Here is a 20,544-nt window from a genome sequence, read left to right as displayed (position 1 = left end):
TTTACAGCACAGAAGGCGACCGTTCAATTGAAAGGTGCTCTGTATTCCTAACACCAGATAGACTTGCTGTCACTGATGTTTTGTCTGTCACATTGGAGAGTCAGTGAGCTCCATATTTCTCTGATAAACTCATTCAGTTTTTTGTAACTCATTCTTAAAATGTTCTGTCATGCTGATGATGCTCAGTTAAATACCAGTGAAAGGTTCGATTTTTCTTTTCCTTGCATATTTGCAGTTCCTGACTGCACCTTCTTCCAGCTGCCAGTAATTCCTAGTAAAGGAATGTGGGGTAAGACATCCTCTGGTCACTATGTGTAGGGATAGAACCATAGAACATTACAGCACAGAAACAGGCCTTTTGGCCCTTCTTGCCTGTGCCGAACCATTTTTGTGCCTCGTCCCACTGACCTGCACCTGGACCATATCCCTCCACACCCCTCTCATCCATGTACCTGTCCCAAGTTTTTCTTAAATGTTAAAAGTGAGCCTGCATTCACCACCTCATCTGGCAGCTCATTCCAAACTCCCACCACTCTCTGTGTGAAGAAGCCCCCCCTAACATTCCCTTTAAACTTTTCCCCCCTCACCCTTAATCCATGTCCTCTAGTTTTTTTCTCCCCTAGCCTCAGTAGAAAAAGCCTGCTTGCATTCACTCTATCTATACCCATCATAATTTTATACACCTCTATCAAATCTCCCCTCATTCTTCTACGCTCCAGGGAATAAAGTCCCAACTTATTCAACCTTTCTCTGTAACTCAGTTTCTCAAGTCCCGGCAACATCCTTGTAAACCTTCTCTGCACTCTTTCAACCTTATTAATATCCTTCCTGTAACTAGGTGACCAAAACTGCGCACAATACTCTAAATTCGGCCTCACCAATGTCTTATACAACCTCACCATAACATTCCAACTCCTATACTCAATACTTTGATTTATAAAGGCCAATGTACCAAGAGCACTCTTTACGACCCTATCTACCTGTGACGCCACTTTTAGGGAATTATGTATCTGTATTCCCAGATCCCTCTGTTCTACTGCACTCTTCAGTGTCCTACCATTTACCTTGTATGTTCTACCTTGGTTTGTCCTTCCAAAGTGCAATACCTCACACTTGTCTGCATTAAACTCCATCTGCCATTTTTCAGCCCATTTTTCTAGCTGGTCCAAATCCCTCTGCAAGCTTTGAAAACCTTCCTCACTGTCCACTACACCTCTAATCTTTGTATCATCAGCAAACTTGCTGATCCAATTTACCACATTATCATCCAGATCATTGATATAGATGACAAACAACAATGGACCCAGCACTGATCCCTGTGGCACACCACTAGTCACAGGCCTCCACTCAGAGAAGCAATCCTCCACTACCACTCTCTGGCTTCTTCCATTGAGCCAATATCTAATCCAATTTACTACCTCTCCATGTATACCTAGCGACTGAACTTTCCTGACTAACCTCCCATACGGGACCTTGTCAAAGGACTCACTGAAGTCCATGTAGACAACATCCACTGCCTTCTCTTCATCCACTTTCCTGGTAACCTCCTCGAAAAACTCTAATAGATTGGTTAAACATGACCTACCACGCACAAAGCCATGTTGACTCTCCCTAATAAGTCCCTGTCTATCCAAATATTTGTAGATCCTATCTCTTAATACTCCTTCCAATAATTTACCTACTACTGACGTCAATGTGCTTGTGAAGATTTCATTTGTTTGAAAGATTACATATTTGTTCCAAAATACCAAACTGGAATTCTTCACAAATGCATTTGGAGTGCAGCTGGAGAAATTCTTCACCGACTCGCTTCAGAAACTAAAAGTTCAGCTTTTGCCAGAAATATGAGATTCTTGTTCTGTAATGAAGCAAAATAATGGTCAGTTTTTCCAGCCAACCTTGCAGCTAAGAACAAATTGATGTTTAGTTTAAAGCTCTATACTCCGGCCCTTAACTTTTGCACCAGTGTTTACAAAGGCAGCTTCCAACTTGTAATGCATTTATCTGCATATAATGTCTTACTTTCATGCTTAATGTAAGTAATGCTTTTGTCTTCAGGAAACCTTTGATCTCATGTCGAGATAGGAGAATTACACCAGGGATGCACTTCTGATGCGACACCAAGGCTGAAATTGCTAGAGGAGAGAAGGTTAAGGGGAGAGCTTATAGAAATGTTCATAATTATGGAAAAGCTTGTTAAGTACTGGAAACCTAAAAGGGGGAAATTGGAAGCGTTTTCATACCAAAATGATAAGAATAGACTAGGGGTAGCACAGTGGCTAGCACTGCTGCTTCACAGCGCCAGGGACCCGGGTTCGATTCCCAGCTTGGGTCACTGTCTGTGTGGAGTTTGCACGTTCTCCCCGTGACTGTGTGGGTTTCCTCCGGGTGCTCCGGTTTCCTCCCACATTCTGAAAGACGTGCTGGTTAGGTGCATTGACCCGAATTGGAGCCGGACTGTGGCAGCTAAGGGAACTTCACAGTAACTTCATTGCAGTGTGAATGTAAGCCTTACTTATGACTAATAAATAAACTATTTTAGATTACTGTCTTGAAGTTGATTGAATTAAAACATCTAAGAGAGAGTTAAATAATCACTTGAAGAAAAGCTATTCAAGGATGTGAAAAAAGTAGCTCTGGTGTAGCACAAGGCGAAAGGAGCCAAAATTGTTTGCTTAAATTTCTACAATTCTGTATTCATAGGTGAACTTGGAGTTCAAAGCAGTGCAGTGTAGGCTGGCTGAACTGGATAAACACAACTTAATGTTGAAATCGGAGTATGACATTAAGCAGCAAAGGGTGAAAGAACTGGAATTGGAATCTGGCAAGACCTTCCACCTCGGCAAACAGTTAAAGAGTATACAAGATGAACTCCTAGGGGAGAAAAACAGAGCTAAAAGTGCAGAGAAAAAGGTGAGAGATTGTGCAGCATTTACCATTTGGGGGTTTTTATTCTCGGTTTTTTTTTTCTGTTGAAGTTTGATCCTTCAGCGTGAACATGTGAAAAAGGAGGTTGTCTCTCGTGTTCACTGCCTTGGGCTCTGCAAAAAGTCGTAGCCTGTTAAAACTGAATTAGCAACCTTTTGCTGCGAGTGCGTTCAACACAGAAAAGCATCCAAAGGATTAGGGTGGTCCGGGGCGGGTGAAGGCTGTGGGAGGTCGTCGTTTTTGGAGCAATGTGTGCTTTAAGCAAGAAAAATATCAGGGAGATGACTGAGAGCACCAAAATGATTCTGGCTAACCATTGATTCTAAATTACCACAGGATGTTGCTATAACCACATACACAATCTGTGTGCATGTGTGCATACATGCGTGTGTGAGTATACCCACAGTACTGTTAGGCAGGGTGTTCCTGGATTTCAACCCAGCGACAGTGAAGGAACGGCAATATATTTCCAAGTCAGGATGCTGAGTGGCTTGGAGGGGAACTTCCAGGTGGTGACGTTCCCAGGTATTTGCTGTTCTTGTCCTTTTAGATGGCAGTGGTCAGGGGTTTGGTACACACAGCTGTCACTGTTCATTGATGGCGGAGGTATTGAATGTTTGTAGAAGGGGTAACAATCAAGTGGACTGCTTTGTCCTGGATGTTGTTAAGCTTCTTGAGTGTTGTGGAGCTGCGCTCATCCAGGCAAGTGGCAAGCATTCCATCACACTCTTGACTTTTGCCTTATAGATGGTGGACAAACTTTGGGCAGTCAGGAGGAGAGTTACTCACTGCAGGATTCCTAGCCTTTGACCTGCTCTGGTAGCCACAGTATTTATATGGCTGGTCCAGTTCAGTTTCTGATCCATGGTAACCCCCAGGATGATGTTAGTAGGGGATTGAGGGATGGCATTGTCTTTGAATGTCAAGGGGTGGTGATAAGATCCTCTCTTGTTGGAGATGGTCATTGCCTGGCACTTGTGTGGCACAAGTGTTAGTTGCCACTTGCCAGTCCAAATCTGGATATTGTCCAGATTTGATTCATTTGGACATGGATATATTTGGATCTGCTTGACATGAAGTGGAGGAGTACGTTTCTGCCATTCTCGCAGAATAAAGCTCAAAGCTGTTTACCTCCACTTGTGAGGCCTCAATTTTCATTCTTGAACCTCTGACCTGATCTTGTAGCCACAATATTTATATAGCCGCTCAAGTTCAGTTTCTGGTCATTGATAGTGGGGGATTCAGCAATGTTCTCTCAAGTTGCAGATAGCCATTGCCTGGCATTTGTGTGTGGTGATAAAATTACTTTATGCTGCCCAGTGTTGAGTTGCAGCATTTTTCTTGCTGTATCCATGGTATCTGCACTCTGTAGATAGTGGTCAAGCCTCTGGGTGATTTCTTCGCTCTTTATGGGACAGCCTCAAAGAAACACTTGTAGGCCTCTCTGGCACAGTCGTTCAAGACAGCTGAATGCTGACTTATGAAGATGGACAGTTTAGCTATTGTGCTGCCAAAGAGTCTCGAGGACATTTGCCCATTCCGCCACAAGAGAGAAAATCCGCATCTCCTGGAAGATGTGAGGTGGCAGTGATATCAAAGATGGCGACTGGACAGGCATTTGCTTCCAAAGGTGCACCTAGTGTTGTTTAGGAGAAGTGCCTTTTTATTAGATCATCTAATTTCTCTCTGGAGTCATATGCTGATTGGCTAGCAGTACCCAATATGCCTCTCAGCATTCCCCCATTGTGCCTCCTCTTCCTCTTCCTCTTGCCCGTTCTCCTCGGTTACATCCTCAGCTGGGGCAGATAGTTCCATCTCCGCCTCCATCTCTTCCTCCAATGAGCGGCCTTTTTTGGATCTTGCATATGCACACCCCTTTGCTGCACCATATTATGCAGCGGGTCACCAGTATCCTTGACATCCTCATAGAAGAATATTGCAGCTCCCCCCCGCCCCCTCCCACACACACACACACACACACACACACACACACACACACACACACACACACAAGTGGTCAAGGCATTAAAAATGCATTTTTAAAGGGCCAGTGGCCAGCTTGGTGATTGCCCCTGCTTTGAGGGTGACTGCTGTTCTGACGCTGCCCTGACACCATCTTGGCTTAGTGCATTGGAGTAAGCAGCCACCTCCTCAATGGGTGACCTCTGTTACCCAACAGCCATTCACGGAGCTGAGGTATAGGCTGGAAAATGTGCGGCAGGTTTGGCTCCCTCAGGGTAAATGAGTCATGGCAGCTTTCAGGGAATCGCACACAGGTGTGGAGGTGTGATTCAAGGTGGTTACACACAAACTGCACATTGACTGAATGTAAAGACTTCCTGTTCATATATCTGTTCGCCTCCTGTGTTGGTGCTTTGATGACAATGAGCAAAGTTTTCCGACTGTTCCTGCTGGTGGGACCTTCCGATTCTGCCAATGGTGAAGCCCCACTGTGGGTTTTCCAGCAGCAGCGGTGCATCCAAGGAGAAACCCCAGTGAAAATGGCAGGAGCAGAAGTACCTGCCACCAACCAATGCTGGGCTAAATCCTGCCCAATCTATCACACCTATCGCAGAAGAGGCCTTTTGGCCCATCGAATCCACACTGACATATTAGAAACACCTGAACACCCACCTAATCCCATCTGCCAGCACTTGGCCCATAGCCCTGAATGTTATAATGTGCCAAGTGCTCATCTAGATGCTTTTTAAAGGATGTGAGGCAACCTGCCTCTACCACCCTCCCAGACAGCGCATTCCAGTCCGTCACCACCATCTGTGTAAAAAAGCTTTTCCTCATATCCCCCCCCCTAAACCTCCTGACCCTTCAACTAAGGGGAACAGTTATTCCTTATCCAGTCTGTACGTGCCTCTCATAATCTTGTACACCTCAATCAGGTCGCCTCTCAGTCTTCTCTGCTCCAACGAAAACAACCCAAGCCTATCCAACCTCTCTTCATAACTTAAATGTTCCATCCCAGGCAGCATCCTGGTGAATCTCCTCTGCATCCTGTCCAGTGCAATCACATCCTTCCTATAATGTGGCGACCAGAACTGCATTCTAACTGTGACTGTGCCGAATTCTCCCAGAATGCTCCTCAGTAAAGTATCTCTGTCGCCTCTGCTGGATGCTCTTCTTCCTGTTTATCACTGCAACAATCTTTGCACTTCAAGCTAATTAATTATAATATTTTTGAGATATGTGATGTGGTTTGGTATAAATATCTTTTCTTTACCTTTCTTCTCCCTTATTTGCAATAAATTCAGGTCATCGAGCAACCTTCCTTTAACTCGTGCTCAATATCGCCCAAACAGAAGTCATAAATTGAAACTAGTTGTAGCTAAAGGAAGGAATTCCTATAGTTTACACATCCTCATGGCTTTGCGATGACGTGGAGCTGAGTGGAGTTTCACTTGCCGTTGCACTCAATTTGCTTCTTCCATGTTTCTCAGTCTAATAAATTAAGAAAAAGATCCAATGTGGAAGCTTAGCCGTTCCCATCTTAACAATAACTAGCTGTATTGTAATCTTACGCAATTACTGGATTCTGGAGCTGTGCTGTACATCTTTTGTGTAAAACTTTGACGAGTAAATGAAGCAGTTTATTAATTTTCTTTAAGAAAATCTGTATTCCAAGCCCCTTTTCCAAATCTGCTTATCTGGACTGTTGATTTAATTTTTTGATTAGTAGGTTATTTGATAAATGCTGTTTGCAAGTCATCCAAAATGCTTCTATCTCTTTTTTTTCCCCCCTCTTTCTCCCCTGGATGCTCACAATGTGACTTGGGCCTGAAGACTGCAGAGCTACAGCAGAACCTGTGCAGCATTCAGCATCAGCTACGACTGTCGGAGGCGCGAGCTAGGGAGAGGGAAACGTTGGAAATGGAACTAAAGGAAAGCAGGGACACAGCAGCCAAGTTCAAGAATCAGCTACAGGAGGAAGTCCTTCAGAGGTAAACCCTGAAAGGACAGGAGACCATGATGTTAGAGAGAGAGAGAGTGGGGTGTTGTGTAAAGAAAATGAAACCAAGCATATAGACTTACTTTCATACTAAGGTAAATTATTATCAAGCACAAATGTTAATCTAACCAGTCATTCTTGCCAAACTCTGAATTATTAACCGAATCACTATATTCTAGAGCAGTATAGCTTAACAGATGATCTGCCACGTCAGTCTGAGCTGCTTTCTGCTGACGTCACATTTTACTTCTATCACACCCCTTCCCCAATTCCCACCCAGCACCATCATCCAATGGTTGAGTATTGATGCACTATATGCTGCTGTATTGTACAACACAAGAGCTGGTCACTGAAGCCCTGATTAGGATGAAGTTAGGGAGCTTCAGACAGGACAGCAGATGCAGTGATACAACAGCCTCAGTATAACCAGGCTAGTGATAAAAAAAGCTGAACTTCTGCTTGTTGCAGAATGTGGCAACATTATGCTGGATTTTGAAGGTGGCCTGTAAAAGTGGGACAATAGTATGTATGGTTTGGTGCATGTTTAAGCAAAAGTAAAAGCCCCTTATAACTGGATTAGGGCAGCACGGTGGCACAGTGGTTAGCACTGCTGCCTCTAAGCGCCAAGGACCTAGGTTCAATTCCCGGCTTGGGTCACTCTCTGTGCAGAGCCTGCACGTTCTCCCCTTGTCAGTGTGGGTTTCCTCCCACAGTCTGAAAGAGGTGCATTGGCCATGCTAAATTCTCCCTCAGTATACCCAAACAGACGTCAGAATGTGGCGATTAGGGGATTTTCACAGTAACTTCATTGCAGTGTTAACGTAAGCCCACTTGTGACACTAATTAATAAACTTAAAATTAAAACTTCAAATTTAATTTCACAGGTACCTTTTCCTATACAACTACCAAATAAGTATATGAAAATTCTTGCACGGCCCCCCTCTCCATCCAGCTCTCTATACAGCAGGCAGGAGAGGGTTGGGGCAGTGGGGGGATGTGGTTTAAAAATTAATCAAATGGGAGCATGTCACTGCACATGCACTTGTTGCCATTTTTATGGGGTAAGCATCCAAATGTCCAACTGTGGAGAAGCAGGAGTTATGTAGGTCTTCCACAATAAGATTGGGAATGGGATTTAAATTTTACATTGCTGCATGGGAAACCAAGTTGGAAGCTGGTGGCTGTACAAGGCAGGTGTCTTTTCCAGCAGGAATGCTCCCCCAGCCGGCTCCTCGGGGAAGCTTTCAGCCTCCCTCTGCTCTTAGTAGCCTCTCTCTTACTCGCTAACGTGATCCCTGACTCTTCAGGGGGCAGCACGGTGGCAGAGTGGTTAGCACTGCTGCCTTGCAGCGCCAGGGACCCGGGTTCAATTCCCGGCTTGAGTCACTGTGTGGAGTCTGCACATTCTCCCCGTGTCTGCGTGGGTTTCCTCCCACAGTCTGAAAGACATGCTGGTTAGGTGCATTGGCCATCTAAATTCTCCCTTGGTGTACCTAAACAGGCGTCGGGTGTGGCAACTAGGGGAATTTCACAGTAACTTCATTGCAATGTTAATATAAGCCTTACTTGTGACTAATAAATAAACTTTACTTACTTTACTTCAAGCTCCAATGGTCTCTCTCACCAAGCCTCGCCTGCGCTCTCCCCATAAATAACAGGGACTTGCAGACAGGGCACAATGTCTCTCATTCTCCATCTCCATCTTGTTAGGAAACTTGCAGATCAGAACTCAGAGGAGCTACAGAAACAAATCAAGTCAATGCTAGAAAAGGAAGGGTGCTTATCACGGGGTAAATGTGACCTGGAGCAGCAAATACAGCAACAGGAGTCACGGCTGCAAGTTCTGGAAGAGGAAAAGGAAGCCTTGTTTGCTGAGGTAGGCAACTGAGGGATGAAGTACAACTCAGTGACATTCAATTGCATTGTCCATGGAGTAAGATCTTTTATCAATGTTGTCACTATTCATCAGAAGACATTGACTTTTGACTGGACTTCAGTTCCATGATTACCGGCTACTCCTTGGGTATCTGATCCAGCCATTCGTCATGTGTGAGTCTAGATAGTGGGTGCTGGCGAGTGATATCTGAGGTATCACTTCTGAGCCTGACCCAGTCCTCACCAAGTCTTTGCTGGGTCTTTGGATAGCAGGCGGGAACAGGAATACTGGATAATATTACAGACATTCCTTTGAAAATAATAAAGTGGCCTGGGGGTCAGTTTGTTCATCATGCACTCCAAGCTGTACCTTTTCTTGTCTCCATAACTCCCCCCAGCAACGTTTCCAATCCGGAGGAAACATGAGTGAGGAATCACCCCATTAGATGCAGTCATACCACAAGAGGGCATCTAGGCAACGCTACAGAACAACGAGAAACAGAGGTCAGGCGTGTACTGAGAGCTGAGGTGGATGGAAAATCCGGTGGGAGGGCCCATCACCCTCCTCCTGCCCCTAGTATTTTACTGATGGTGGAAGGCCAGCCCCCATCACCCAAACCTGAAATTAATTGAAGCCTTAAGTGACCAATTAAGGACCTTTTTTCACCATTGCTGGTATTTTACTGGGGTGTAATCTTCACCATGTGGGGAGACTACAGCTGGATCTTGATAGCCTCCATACGGGCTCACGGGTCGGTGAGCTCTCCTGATTGGGTACCCTGCGGCAGCAAAGGGTCACTCTGGCAGCAAGGGGCGCCCCTCGACACCAGCCTCACCTCAGTTGGCCTGCCTGACTGCCCCTAGCAAGCCCAGCCCCAGTTACCTGGGTTCCAGGCCATCGTTGGTTGCCCTCCCAGTAGCTGCTGATGCACCCCATAGGCGCTGCTGGGACTGAATAGCTGCCAACTCTCCAACTGGCCAGCAGCTCTTGGAAGAGAATTCCCTTAAAGGGACAGCAGCCCCAGCAGCAGTCTGTAAATTGCACTCTGCACATAAACTCAGGTCACGATTCTCAACTAGCCAAGGCAGAGTTGTCCCAAACTTTCTGATGTGGAGATGCCGGCGTTGGACTGGGGTAAACACAGTAAGAAGTTTAACAACACCAGGTTAAAGTCCGACAGGTTTATTTGGAAGCAAAAGCCACAGGCTTTTGCTACCAAATAAACCTGTTGGACTTTAACCTGGTGTTGTTAAACTTCTTACCAAACTTTCTGGCCAGTGGATGGGGTCAGCACTACCCTGTGAAATGTCAGACAGGCTATTTTTTAAAAAAAATGAAGAATGATTATTGAATGCGATACAGGTCTGTCTTGTTTACAACTATAAAGTTGTTGATTGTGATGTTCCAGTGCTAATATAAACTATTCTCCATCTAGAGTCTCTGTAATGAAAAGGCTAACAAGAAGCTGTTGGATGAAATTTGTGCGCACAAACAAGAGATAGATAAACTTAAGGAAGAGCTGCAGAACATGCTCCAGCAATTGGATTCACAAATCAGGCAAGTGAATGGACAATTCATCAGGAGTGATGGGAAGGGGAAAGGAGCTCATGGGGAACAAACCTGGTCTTCGCATCTTTTATCTTGCCGAAAAGTTTAGAAGTTTTATTTATCCAGATTGACCCAACTGTAAGAGTGTAAACATTGTTGGCCTCCTTCGCAGCAAGGGCACTGGTAATTCTCAATTTTGAAGTGTTATTTTTCCTGTCTAATGAAAAGAGACATGTCCATCCAAATGTCCTTAGATTGAGTGAACACACATAAGTAAAAAGACAGCGAGAACTGGCCTATCCTTCGGGGCTTTTGTTTCAGATTGACTGCTGTGTTTGCATATATTAAAAAGGTGGCCACATCTCAACATAGAAGCAGAGGGACATAGGAATCCCTCGGCTGTTTAGCTCCCTGAACCTGTTCCGCACATCCTTCCACAATGTTTGTTGCAGAGATGATGCAGAGGGTAACAGAATAAGAAAATATTGTCCAAGCCAACAACAACCTCATCTTTTTTGAAGCAAAGCCTCAGCAAGTGCTGTTTAAAAAAACCTCCAATTAAATCTGTTCAGATTAACAAAAGTACGGCACAAGGAAAAGCCAGATACACCAGACAAAATCATTTCCAGTTGAGGGATATTATTGGCTCTGAAGCATGTTGGGACATCCTGGGGGCATGAAAGATGCTGAATAATTGCAAGATTTGTTTTTCTTTCTTGCAGATTGTATAATGAGAAACAGATGAGACACAAACAGAAGCTGCGCAAAGCTAAAGAGATCTTTATCCGTGAAGTGATGCTGCGGGATGGTAAAATAAAACATCTGGAAAGTGAGATCAAATTGATGAAAAACCTGATGGATAAGGTGAATCTACTCACTTGTAAGTGAAAGGTTGTGATTTCAAGCCCAGCTCCAGACCTGAGTGCATATCTAGGTCAACATTGGGTAGTGCAGTACAGAGGGAGAACTGCATTGTCGTAGGTGCCAACTTTCACATATGGAGTTAGAATGAGACCTTGTCTAAAGTAGGGAGTTCTACTGGCTAGCACTTCTTCTTCATACCACCCAATAAGGATTAACTGGCCTTTCATCTCATACACTGTCAAAGTTTCCTGGGTGCAGTTGGCAGCCAGATTTGCCTACAAAGCCACAATGACTGCATTTTTAAAACAAATTGGTTGTGAAACACTTTGAGACATTCCAGGGGCATGATGAGCCTTCCGTATCGGTGCATTCCATCCAAGTCTCAGTTGTCACTTGATGACACACGCCAGGAAAGCCATGTCAAGGTCTGTGAGCTGTGCTGATCTGAGTCAGAGCAGCAATAAAGTTATTACAACTGGGCACAGTGTCACCAGGCAGCAGGGATAAATATCAATTGGTTTTCCCTTCCCCTTGCTTGTAACCTTTTGACATCCTCTATTGCACAAGGAAAATCAACCCTTGGATATTGTACTGGAGAGTGTGGAACCCTTTCCCAGCGCATTTCAGTACCTGCAGGAGAGGAGCATAAAAACAATTCATTTTTAATAAATAGCAATCTCAACAGAATGCTGACAACTTGCATTGTTTCCAGCTCTTGCATTGAGCGGCAGGGTGGCACAGTGGTTAGCACTGCTGCCTCACAGCGCCAGGGACCCGGGTTCAGTTCTGGCCTCGGGTCACTGTCTGTGCGGAGTTTGCATATTCTCCCTGTGTTTGCATGGGTTTCCTCCGGGTGCTCCGGTTTCCTGCCACACTCCAAGGATGTGCAAGTTAGGCTGATTGGCCATGCTAAATTGACCCTCGTATCAGGGGGATTGGCAGTGTGAATATGTGGGGTTACAGGAATAGGGCCTAGATGGAATTGTGGTTGGTGCAGATTCGATGGGCCAAATGGCCTCCTTCTGCACTGTAGGGATTCTATGAAAAGGGCGGTATGTTCATTTATAAGCAGGCGTATCGTTCTTAGTTAAGCCCACAATACAGCTTTGCGCACATTTCTGAAAGTGGGCAGGCCGCCAGTAGAAAGGGTTTACTTTAGTCTGTGATGGACCTGACCTGGGGATGCTTGCCAGGATACAGATAAAAAAGTGAGCTTTACTCATTACAGGTACCCAGCCCACTCTGCACCTAACCTGTGTGCTTCTGACACTGGTGCTGTATTTGAAAGTTGCCTAATTTCACAGGACTAACATTAGCAATCTTTAGCAGCATTAAAATTTTACTTTCGCAATTGTGAGTTTAAAAATCGTGATTAATCATGCTCATGTTGCCACTTTTCACTAACCCACAGGAGCATGCCTGGAACATGAAGGTCACGTATGAAAATGATCTGCTGCTTGTTGAGAAGAGAGAGCTAATACAACAGTTGAGTGAGCAAGAGGATGCTGTGCGGAACAACAATGCGGTTGTTTGCAGCGTAAAGAACAGGTACCTACATTGCGATGTGCTCTCCATATGCACTAGAATTTACTTTGAGAAAGTTTACTTTCTACCTGTGCAAGAGGGTAATATTAGAAATGGGAGCCCTCAAATTTGGGACGGCACAGTGGTTAGCACTGCTGCCTCAGTGTCAGGGACCCGGGTTCAATTCTGGTCTCGGGTCACTGTCTGTGTGGAGTCTGCACGTTCTCCCTGTGTCTGCGTGGGTTTCCTCCGGGTGCTCCGGTTTCCCCCCACAGTCCAAAGATGTGCGGGTTGGGTTGATTGGCCATGCTAAATTGCCCCTTAGAGTCAGGGAGGTTACGGGGATAGGGCCCTGGGTGGGATTGTTGTCGGTGCAAACTCGATGGGCCGAATGGCCTCTTTCTGCACTGTAGCGATTCTATGAATGTGGCAAGCTGTAGGGTAATCTAGGGGGGGGGACCCCAGCTGGTTACCCATCATTTTTTTAAAAATTCATTTTAAAATCCACCAGAGACAGGAGTGGGCACGTTCTGCATATGATCCTTTCATGTGAATGTTATTGGTTCCTGGCATCAACTCAAAATTCTACCGCTTCTGCCTGAAACAGGTACAAGTGGAGCTCAATATTATTCAAGATACCGCTTTTACTGTAACAATGAGATGTGTTATTTTTAAATGAGTATCGACTGGCATTGACAGCCTTGTATTGTGGCAAGGAAGTGAGCTCCCAACACCAAACGGGCTCCACGTTGTCACGCTTTTATTTTTGAGGAAATATATCTAATGTGTCTGCTTTCTCCCAAGCCACTTTTTCTTTAGCTTCTGTTTGTTTTGTTTTCTTTGACAATTTCCTCCTGTCCTTGTTATGCTTAAAAGCGATGAGGTGAATTTTGTCAGGGTCGCTGAACCCCTCATGGCAGGACAGAAAGCCGAAGGACACTCCACCTCGGCTGTTGGCGAAAACACCAACCTAATTCTGTGGCAATCAGGCAATTAACAGCCTGGCGTTAAGACTCCTGGCCCTTTTAAGGGCCTGGGTTCCTGCTGCTGGTTAATTGCAGGACTGATAGCTCTTTAGTCCCAGCAGCGCCACCAGGAGCAGTGGCCACAGCTGGAATTGCACTTCTCCCAGAGCAGCAGCAGAATGAATGCCACCATAGAACCATTGGAAAGTGGGATCAGGGTCAGTCAGGCAGGCCTTGCCAGGGTGCAAGTAGTGATTTGTGAGGGGAGCAGTATTTCCACAGGGGTGGCCCTTGCTGCCGGGGCCTCTCCGTGTACCATAATGCCTAGGGCCACCTGACTTTGACTTGTCAATCAATCTTTCCCCTCACAATGCAGGATCATCAAAAAAAATCCAGAAAATCCCTGAGGCCCAGAGTAAGAATAAACAAAACCCCATTTAAACCATTTAAGCAGATAGCTCAGCAGCAATGAAACCAAAAGGCCTGCTTCCAACTGCAGAGAACATGATTTTTAAAAAAACACATGTTTCTTAAAGATACACTAGCGTCACAGTACTAGACTGACTTCCTTTGAAAGCATACTAGGTGTTTACATTTTCTTTACCTTTGAATATTTTATATACCTCATTGAGGTGCTATTTCCCTCCCCTGATCTCATTCTAGAACCTGAGTTTATCAATTGTTTTCTCTTAGTTTCACCGTTGGAATCACTCCTTTTGCTTTACTTTGTCCTTTTTCCATTGCATCAAATTTCAGAACTGTTGTCCTATGTCAAACTAATTTTAGTCCCTTAAACTGTTAAAACTAATATTTAAGAATGGCCAGACAATTTTTTTAAAATACATCATTTATTTAGTATTTAACGATGTGGAGATGCCGGCGTTGGACTGGGGTAAGCACAGTAAGAAGTCTCACAACACCAGGTTAAAGTCCAACAGGTTTATTTGGTAGCAAATACCATAAGCTTTCGGAGCACAGCTCCTTCGTCAGATGGAGTGGATATCTGTTCTCAAACAGTGCACAGACACAGAAATCAGATTACAGAATACTGATTAGAATGCAAATCTCTACAGCCAGCCAGGTCTTAAATGTACAGACAATGTGGGTGGAGGGAGCATTCAACACAGGTTAAAAAGATGTGTATTGTCTCCAGACAGAACAGCTAGTGAAATTCTGCAAGTCCAGGAGGCAAGCTGTGGTGGTTACTGATAATGTGACATAAATCCAACGTCCCGGTTTAGGCCGTCCTCATGTGTGCGGAACTTGGCTATCAGTTTCTGCTCAGCGACTCTGCGCTGTCGTGTGTCGTGAAGGCCGCCTTGGAGAACGCTTACCTGAAGATCCAAGGCTGAATGCCCGTGACTGCTGAAGTGCTCCCCCACAGGAAGAGAACAGAATTGCCTGGTGATTGTCGAGCGGTGTGCATTCATCCGTTGTCGTAGCGTCTGCATGGTTTTTCCATGGCGGCCTTCACGACACACGACAGCGCAGAGTCGCTGAGCAGAAACTGATAGCCAAGTTCCGCACACATGAGGACGGCCTAAACCGGGACGTTGGATTTATGTCACATTATCAGTAACCACCACAGCTTGCCTCCTGGACTTGCAGAATTTCACTAGCTGTTCTGTCTGGAGACAATACACATCTTTTTAACCTGTGTTGAATGCTCCCTCCACCCACATTGTCTGTACATTTAAGACCTGGCTGGCTGTAGAGATTTGCATTCTAATCAGTATTCTGTAATTTGATTTCTGTGTCTGTTTGCACTGTTTGAGAACAGATATCCACTCCATCTGACGAAGGAGCTGTGCTCCGAAAGCTTATGGTATTTGCTACCAAATAAACCTGTTGCACTTTAACCTGGTGTTGTGAGACTTCTTACTTAGTATTTAACAGCAGAGAAACGGTTAGCGGGAGCACTGTGGCGCATATCCCAGAAGGCACAGACGTTCAACCGGTCTATGCCAAGCAAACAAAACCATTTGCGTTTAACATAGTCAAATGTTCCAAGGCGCTTCACACAAATGTTACCAAACAAAGTTTGACTCCAATATTGTGACAGGTAACTAAATATTTGATCAGAGGTTTCAAGGAGTGTCTTAAAGGAAGAAAAAGAAGTAGAGGGAGGGACATGTTTAGGAAGGGAATTGATAGGGCCTAGACAGTTGATACTTAACCTGATCAATGTTTCCATTTAAATCAAGGAAACACTGTTGATTCTTTTTCTGCTGGATTATGTGAGACTTTGTTAAATTCAGTAAGCCAATTAATGTAAGTGTTGACCCTACAGATTCAGACTTGTTGTTTTTTTGAAGCAAATTAAATAATCAGGGAATATTTTTATTCTAAAGTTACCGCTCCCATCTAACATCGCCATGTAGTAAAGGAATCCCCCAGTTGGTAGGCTTTTCATATTTTAATTTTCCTTTTCCCCCTCCCCACTAGATCTCCCGCCTCTTGTGCACCTCTGCTGTTGTCAGCAACAAGAACTGCTAACGACCAAGGCCAGCGAAAATCCCAAAAATCGGCATCCAGGTCAGTCCTTGATGTCACTTGGGAGGCATTTTGAGTCAGGATAATTCAGTATTTCCCAGTTCCACTGCTCGAATAGGGAATAACAAGTTAGTAGCAAAGTATTTTCTTTCAGTAAGAAAAATTATTTAAGGTTCTAAACAAAGGGTATGACGCTTGATGAATGCAAGCCAATTAGTTGTTGAGAGTCCATTCCTAAATGCAAAACTACACAAGAACTTTTAGTGTGTTTTCCTCAACAACTCGGCACTTTAACCCAGTAAATAGCTGAGGTACATAGATCATGAACAACAGCTTGCTTTTACCTTTGATGCAATGAAATGTCCCAAGGTGCTTCATGGGACATTACAGAACAAAATATAACACTGAGGCACATAAGGAGATATTAGGTCAGATTACCATAGCTTGGGCAAAGAGGAAGATGTTAAGGAGTATCATGAAGAAGGAAAGAGAGGTGCAGGGAGGGAATTCCAGAGTATAGGGTCCAGGCAACTGAAGGTGGAGTGACTAAAATCAAAAGATCCCAAGTTCAAACCCTGGTCTGTGTTTAACTACCTGGTATCAACCTGATAGGGCAGAAAGGCATGGCAAGTGCCTCTGTGCTGGGCTTTGGGAGGGGAATTGGATACGTTTCTGCTCTCAATTGCTATTAAGTAAAACTTTACTAAAAGTTCTTTCATTTAAGCTAAGCTCAACTCAAGGTCTATAATGCAAGGTAGTGCCAAAGTCCAAAATAGATTGGATTGATCATGAAGCAGTGATTAGCATTATTGTTATATATTTGGAGCTGTTGCTGCGTTGTGCACTGTCACTTTGAGTCTAGCCATGTGTATTGTTTGTGACGTCATTGGCTGCTTCGCAGACTTTTACCTAGTCTAGATCAAGCCTTGGTAGAGTCAGCAGCTTATCAATAAACTTGTGTTGTTGCTTTCACCCAACCCCACTTTACGTTCTTTTATTCAACAAGTGCAGCACATAACAGGATAAAAGGAATACTGGCGACGAGGAGCTGTTAATTTTTTTCAAGAAAATCAGAGCTCTACTTACTTTTTGTAAGCTTCAATACTTTTGACGTTGGGGCAGAATCAACAGCAGGGCAGCCAATTGCACCAGTAAGGTTATCGGGCAGAAAAAGAGGAAGGCCCAGACCAAAGATTAGAAACGGGCACCCTGAGGAATTCAGGCTGCAGAGCTTGCCACGGGCACAGTTAGAGAAGACCTGGAGGTAGAGCGAAACAGAGAGATTTTTTGCATTGCGTTAAATCTAAGGAAAGCTGCTACAGTTGTCAGATATTACGATTTGTAAAATAAGCTAGACCATTACGATTAAATGAAGCTGCTGAAGAAACGTTACTGAGGAAGTCTTGGTACCCCCGTAAAATGGCAGGAAAATTTGGCACCATTGGGCAATTCAAGGAAGAATCTGAGAATTGGTAGTCCAATGCAGAAAGATTCCAGTGTTATATTCTAGCAAACAATAGTCCTGAGGATATAGTCATCCCTGCGTTTCTCAGCTCTGTAAAACCTACAAATTAATCTGGAGTCTGGTCCAGCCCAAGAAACCTGGTAGTAAAACATACCCTGAATTAACCAAGATATTAGAGGACCATTATTCACCCAAACCATTAATTATTGCGGTGCGTTTAAGGTTTCGTAAGAGAAATCAGTTCGAAGGAGAAAATATAGCGCAATTCATTGTGTCCCTAAAGCACCTCGCAGTGCATTGTGAATTTAGTGAGTATCTGGATGATACCATCAGAGACAGCCTGGTTTGTGGGCTGAGGACTGAGGCTATACAGCGGAGATTGCTGAATGGGGGATTTGAATCTGGAAACCACTTTGGAGATGGCTGTTTTAAGAACATAAGAAATAGGAGCAGGAGTAGGCCATCTAGCCCCTCGAGCCTGCCCCGCCATTCAATAAGATCATGTCTGATCTGAAGTGGATCAGTTCCACTTACCCACCTGATCCCTAGAACCCCTCATTCCCTTACCGATCAGGAATCCATCTATCCGTGATTTAAACATATTCAACGAGATAGCCTCCATCACTTCAGAGGGCAGAGAATTCCAGAGATTCACCACCCTCTGAGAGAAGAAGTTCCTCCTCAACTCTGTCCTAAACTGACCCCCCTTTATTTTGAGGCTATGCCCTCTAGTTCTAGCTTCCTTTCCAAGTGGAAAGAATCTCTCCACCTCTACCTTATCCAGGCCCTTCACTATCCTATAGGTCTCCATAAGATCCCCCCTCAGCCTTCTAAATTCCAACGAGTACAAACCCAATCTGCTCAGTCTCTCCTCATAATCAACACCCCTCATCTCTGGTATCAACCTGGTGAATCTTCTCTGCACTCCCTCCAAGGCCAATATATCCTTCCGCAAATAAGGGGACCAATACTGCTTTGATAGAGCTTGCTGTTAAGGAAGCTTCTCAGCTCAGAGCAGGCACAAGGATCCATAAAATAGCTGCCAAAGAAAGTCTACCCAGCAACAGGGATGTCATCACTGTACAAAAATGGGCCATTCACAGGCTGAGTGCTGGAGCAAAGATAGCCAACGCAACAATTGTGGCAAAATTGATCACATAGGACAAGCTTGCTGGCAGAAACCAGCTTCCCGAGGAAGGAATATCCACAGAAGGACAAAGACACACCAAAAAGAAAGCACAAAATACATTTTACAAAGAAGATTTATAATGCAGGAGAAGAGTAAAAACAATGAAAACACAGTACATAAGTCAGACGAGGAATTGAAATTAAATGTACTTTCAGTTCAAGGTAAATCACATTGGTTCTGGATAGCTCCAAAATTAAATGGACAGCCTATCAGAATGGAGGTTGATACGGGGGCTGCCGTCTGCCTAATTCGTGAGCCCACCTGCAAGCAAAAATTGAATCGCCTACCATTAAAACCAGCAGATATCATCCTGAGGATCTACACCCAGGAGATAGTGCCTCTAAGAGGATGCATCATAATGAAAGTAAGGTGGGCAAATCGCTGAGCTGTCACTTAGTGTTGTCCGAGGAAGTTTTCCAGCTCTCTGGCCGTTGCTGGCTAGAGGGGATAAAGTTGAACTGGAGTGCTGTGAACAGGTTAGTTGATTCTAAGACAGGTCTGCAGAACATCTTGGAGAAATGCAGCTGTGTATTTGAAGAGGCCCGAGGATGCACTTAAGATCAAACAAAACGGTCAACCTAAGTGTCTCAAGGCAAGAGTAGTACCTCATGCCATACGTCCAAAAGTAGAATCTGAATTAATGAGACTTGTTGACACAGGAGTCTTAGAACCTGTCACCCCTAGTGACTGGGCTATCCCTATTATGCCTATAATGAAACAGGGCAGGACTATACTTATTTGCAGAGATTTCAAAACAAAAATCAATCCAGCTCTTTGTGTGGATCAATACCCCGCTACCTTTAATTGAGGATTTGTTTGCTGATCTAGCTGGAGGACAGAAGTTCAGCAAAATCAACCTATTGCAGGCCTATCTCAACACCTGCTCACCATCGTAATACATAAAACCCTATTCCGTTATAAGAGATTATTTTTTGGGATAACTCAAGCACCTTCTTTACTCCAACAGTTCACGGACCAGATCTTAAACGGTCTACAGGGGGTACAATGTTACCTTGATGGCATACTGATCACTGGTACCAACGAACAGGAACACATACGTAACCTAGAAGCCACATTGAAATGCCTTCAGGCGCATGATCTTCGTGTCAGGAAAGATGAGTGCGACTTCATTCAAACATCAATACAATATTTACACAATGTGATGGGTAGCAAGGGTTTATGCAAGGCACCTAAGAAGATGGAGGCTATTATGGAGGCTCTATCACCAACGAATGTAATGCAGTAGTGTAGGAAGGGAGTTCCAGGATATTGACTCAGCGACATTGAAGGAATGGTGATATATTTCCAAGTCATGATGGTGAGTGTAAACAAATGATCGAATGATCATTCCGAAGATTAATTAATTATGGTAAATTTGTTTTGAATTTAGCAACCCTACTTAAATCATTGCATAATTTGTTGTGCACAAAATAAGCTTGGAAATGGACAACAAAAGTGCAAAAAGCATGGTGGTGGACAATTAAACAACTCATTGGAGGAGGAGAAGACTCCACAAATATCTCTATTCTCAAAGATGGGGGAAGCCCTGTACATCAGTGCAAAAGATATGGCTGAAGCATTTGCAACAATCTTCAGCCAGAAGTGCCTACTGGATGATCCATCTGTGCCTTTTCTGGAGGTCCCCAGCATCACGGATACCAGTCTTCAGCCAATTCACTCCATTGCATATGATATCAAGAAGTGGCTGAAGGCACTAGATACTGCAAAGGC

General features: G+C 44.4%; 1 protein-coding gene across 1 annotated transcript in view; it reads left to right on the top strand.

Annotated features, from left to right (window-relative positions):
* Nucleotides 1–20,544, top strand: part of LOC144510262 (uncharacterized) — a 150,670-nt gene that overhangs the window by 109,129 nt on the left and 20,997 nt on the right. The window contains exons 21-27 of the mRNA XM_078239756.1: nucleotides 2,704–2,913; nucleotides 6,724–6,881; nucleotides 8,600–8,765; nucleotides 10,201–10,322; nucleotides 11,036–11,177; nucleotides 12,589–12,725; nucleotides 16,112–16,201. Of these exons, the coding sequence (XP_078095882.1) occupies nucleotides 2,704–2,913; nucleotides 6,724–6,881; nucleotides 8,600–8,765; nucleotides 10,201–10,322; nucleotides 11,036–11,177; nucleotides 12,589–12,725; nucleotides 16,112–16,201 (1,025 nt within the window). The remainder of the gene's footprint in view (nucleotides 1–2,703; nucleotides 2,914–6,723; nucleotides 6,882–8,599; nucleotides 8,766–10,200; nucleotides 10,323–11,035; nucleotides 11,178–12,588; nucleotides 12,726–16,111; nucleotides 16,202–20,544) is intronic.

The sequence above is a fragment of the Mustelus asterias genome, chromosome 22, assembly GCF_964213995.1.
Source record: "Mustelus asterias chromosome 22, sMusAst1.hap1.1, whole genome shotgun sequence".
NCBI lineage: Eukaryota > Metazoa > Chordata > Chondrichthyes > Carcharhiniformes > Triakidae > Mustelus > Mustelus asterias.
This window is presented reverse-complemented; position numbering and strand designations above follow the sequence as displayed.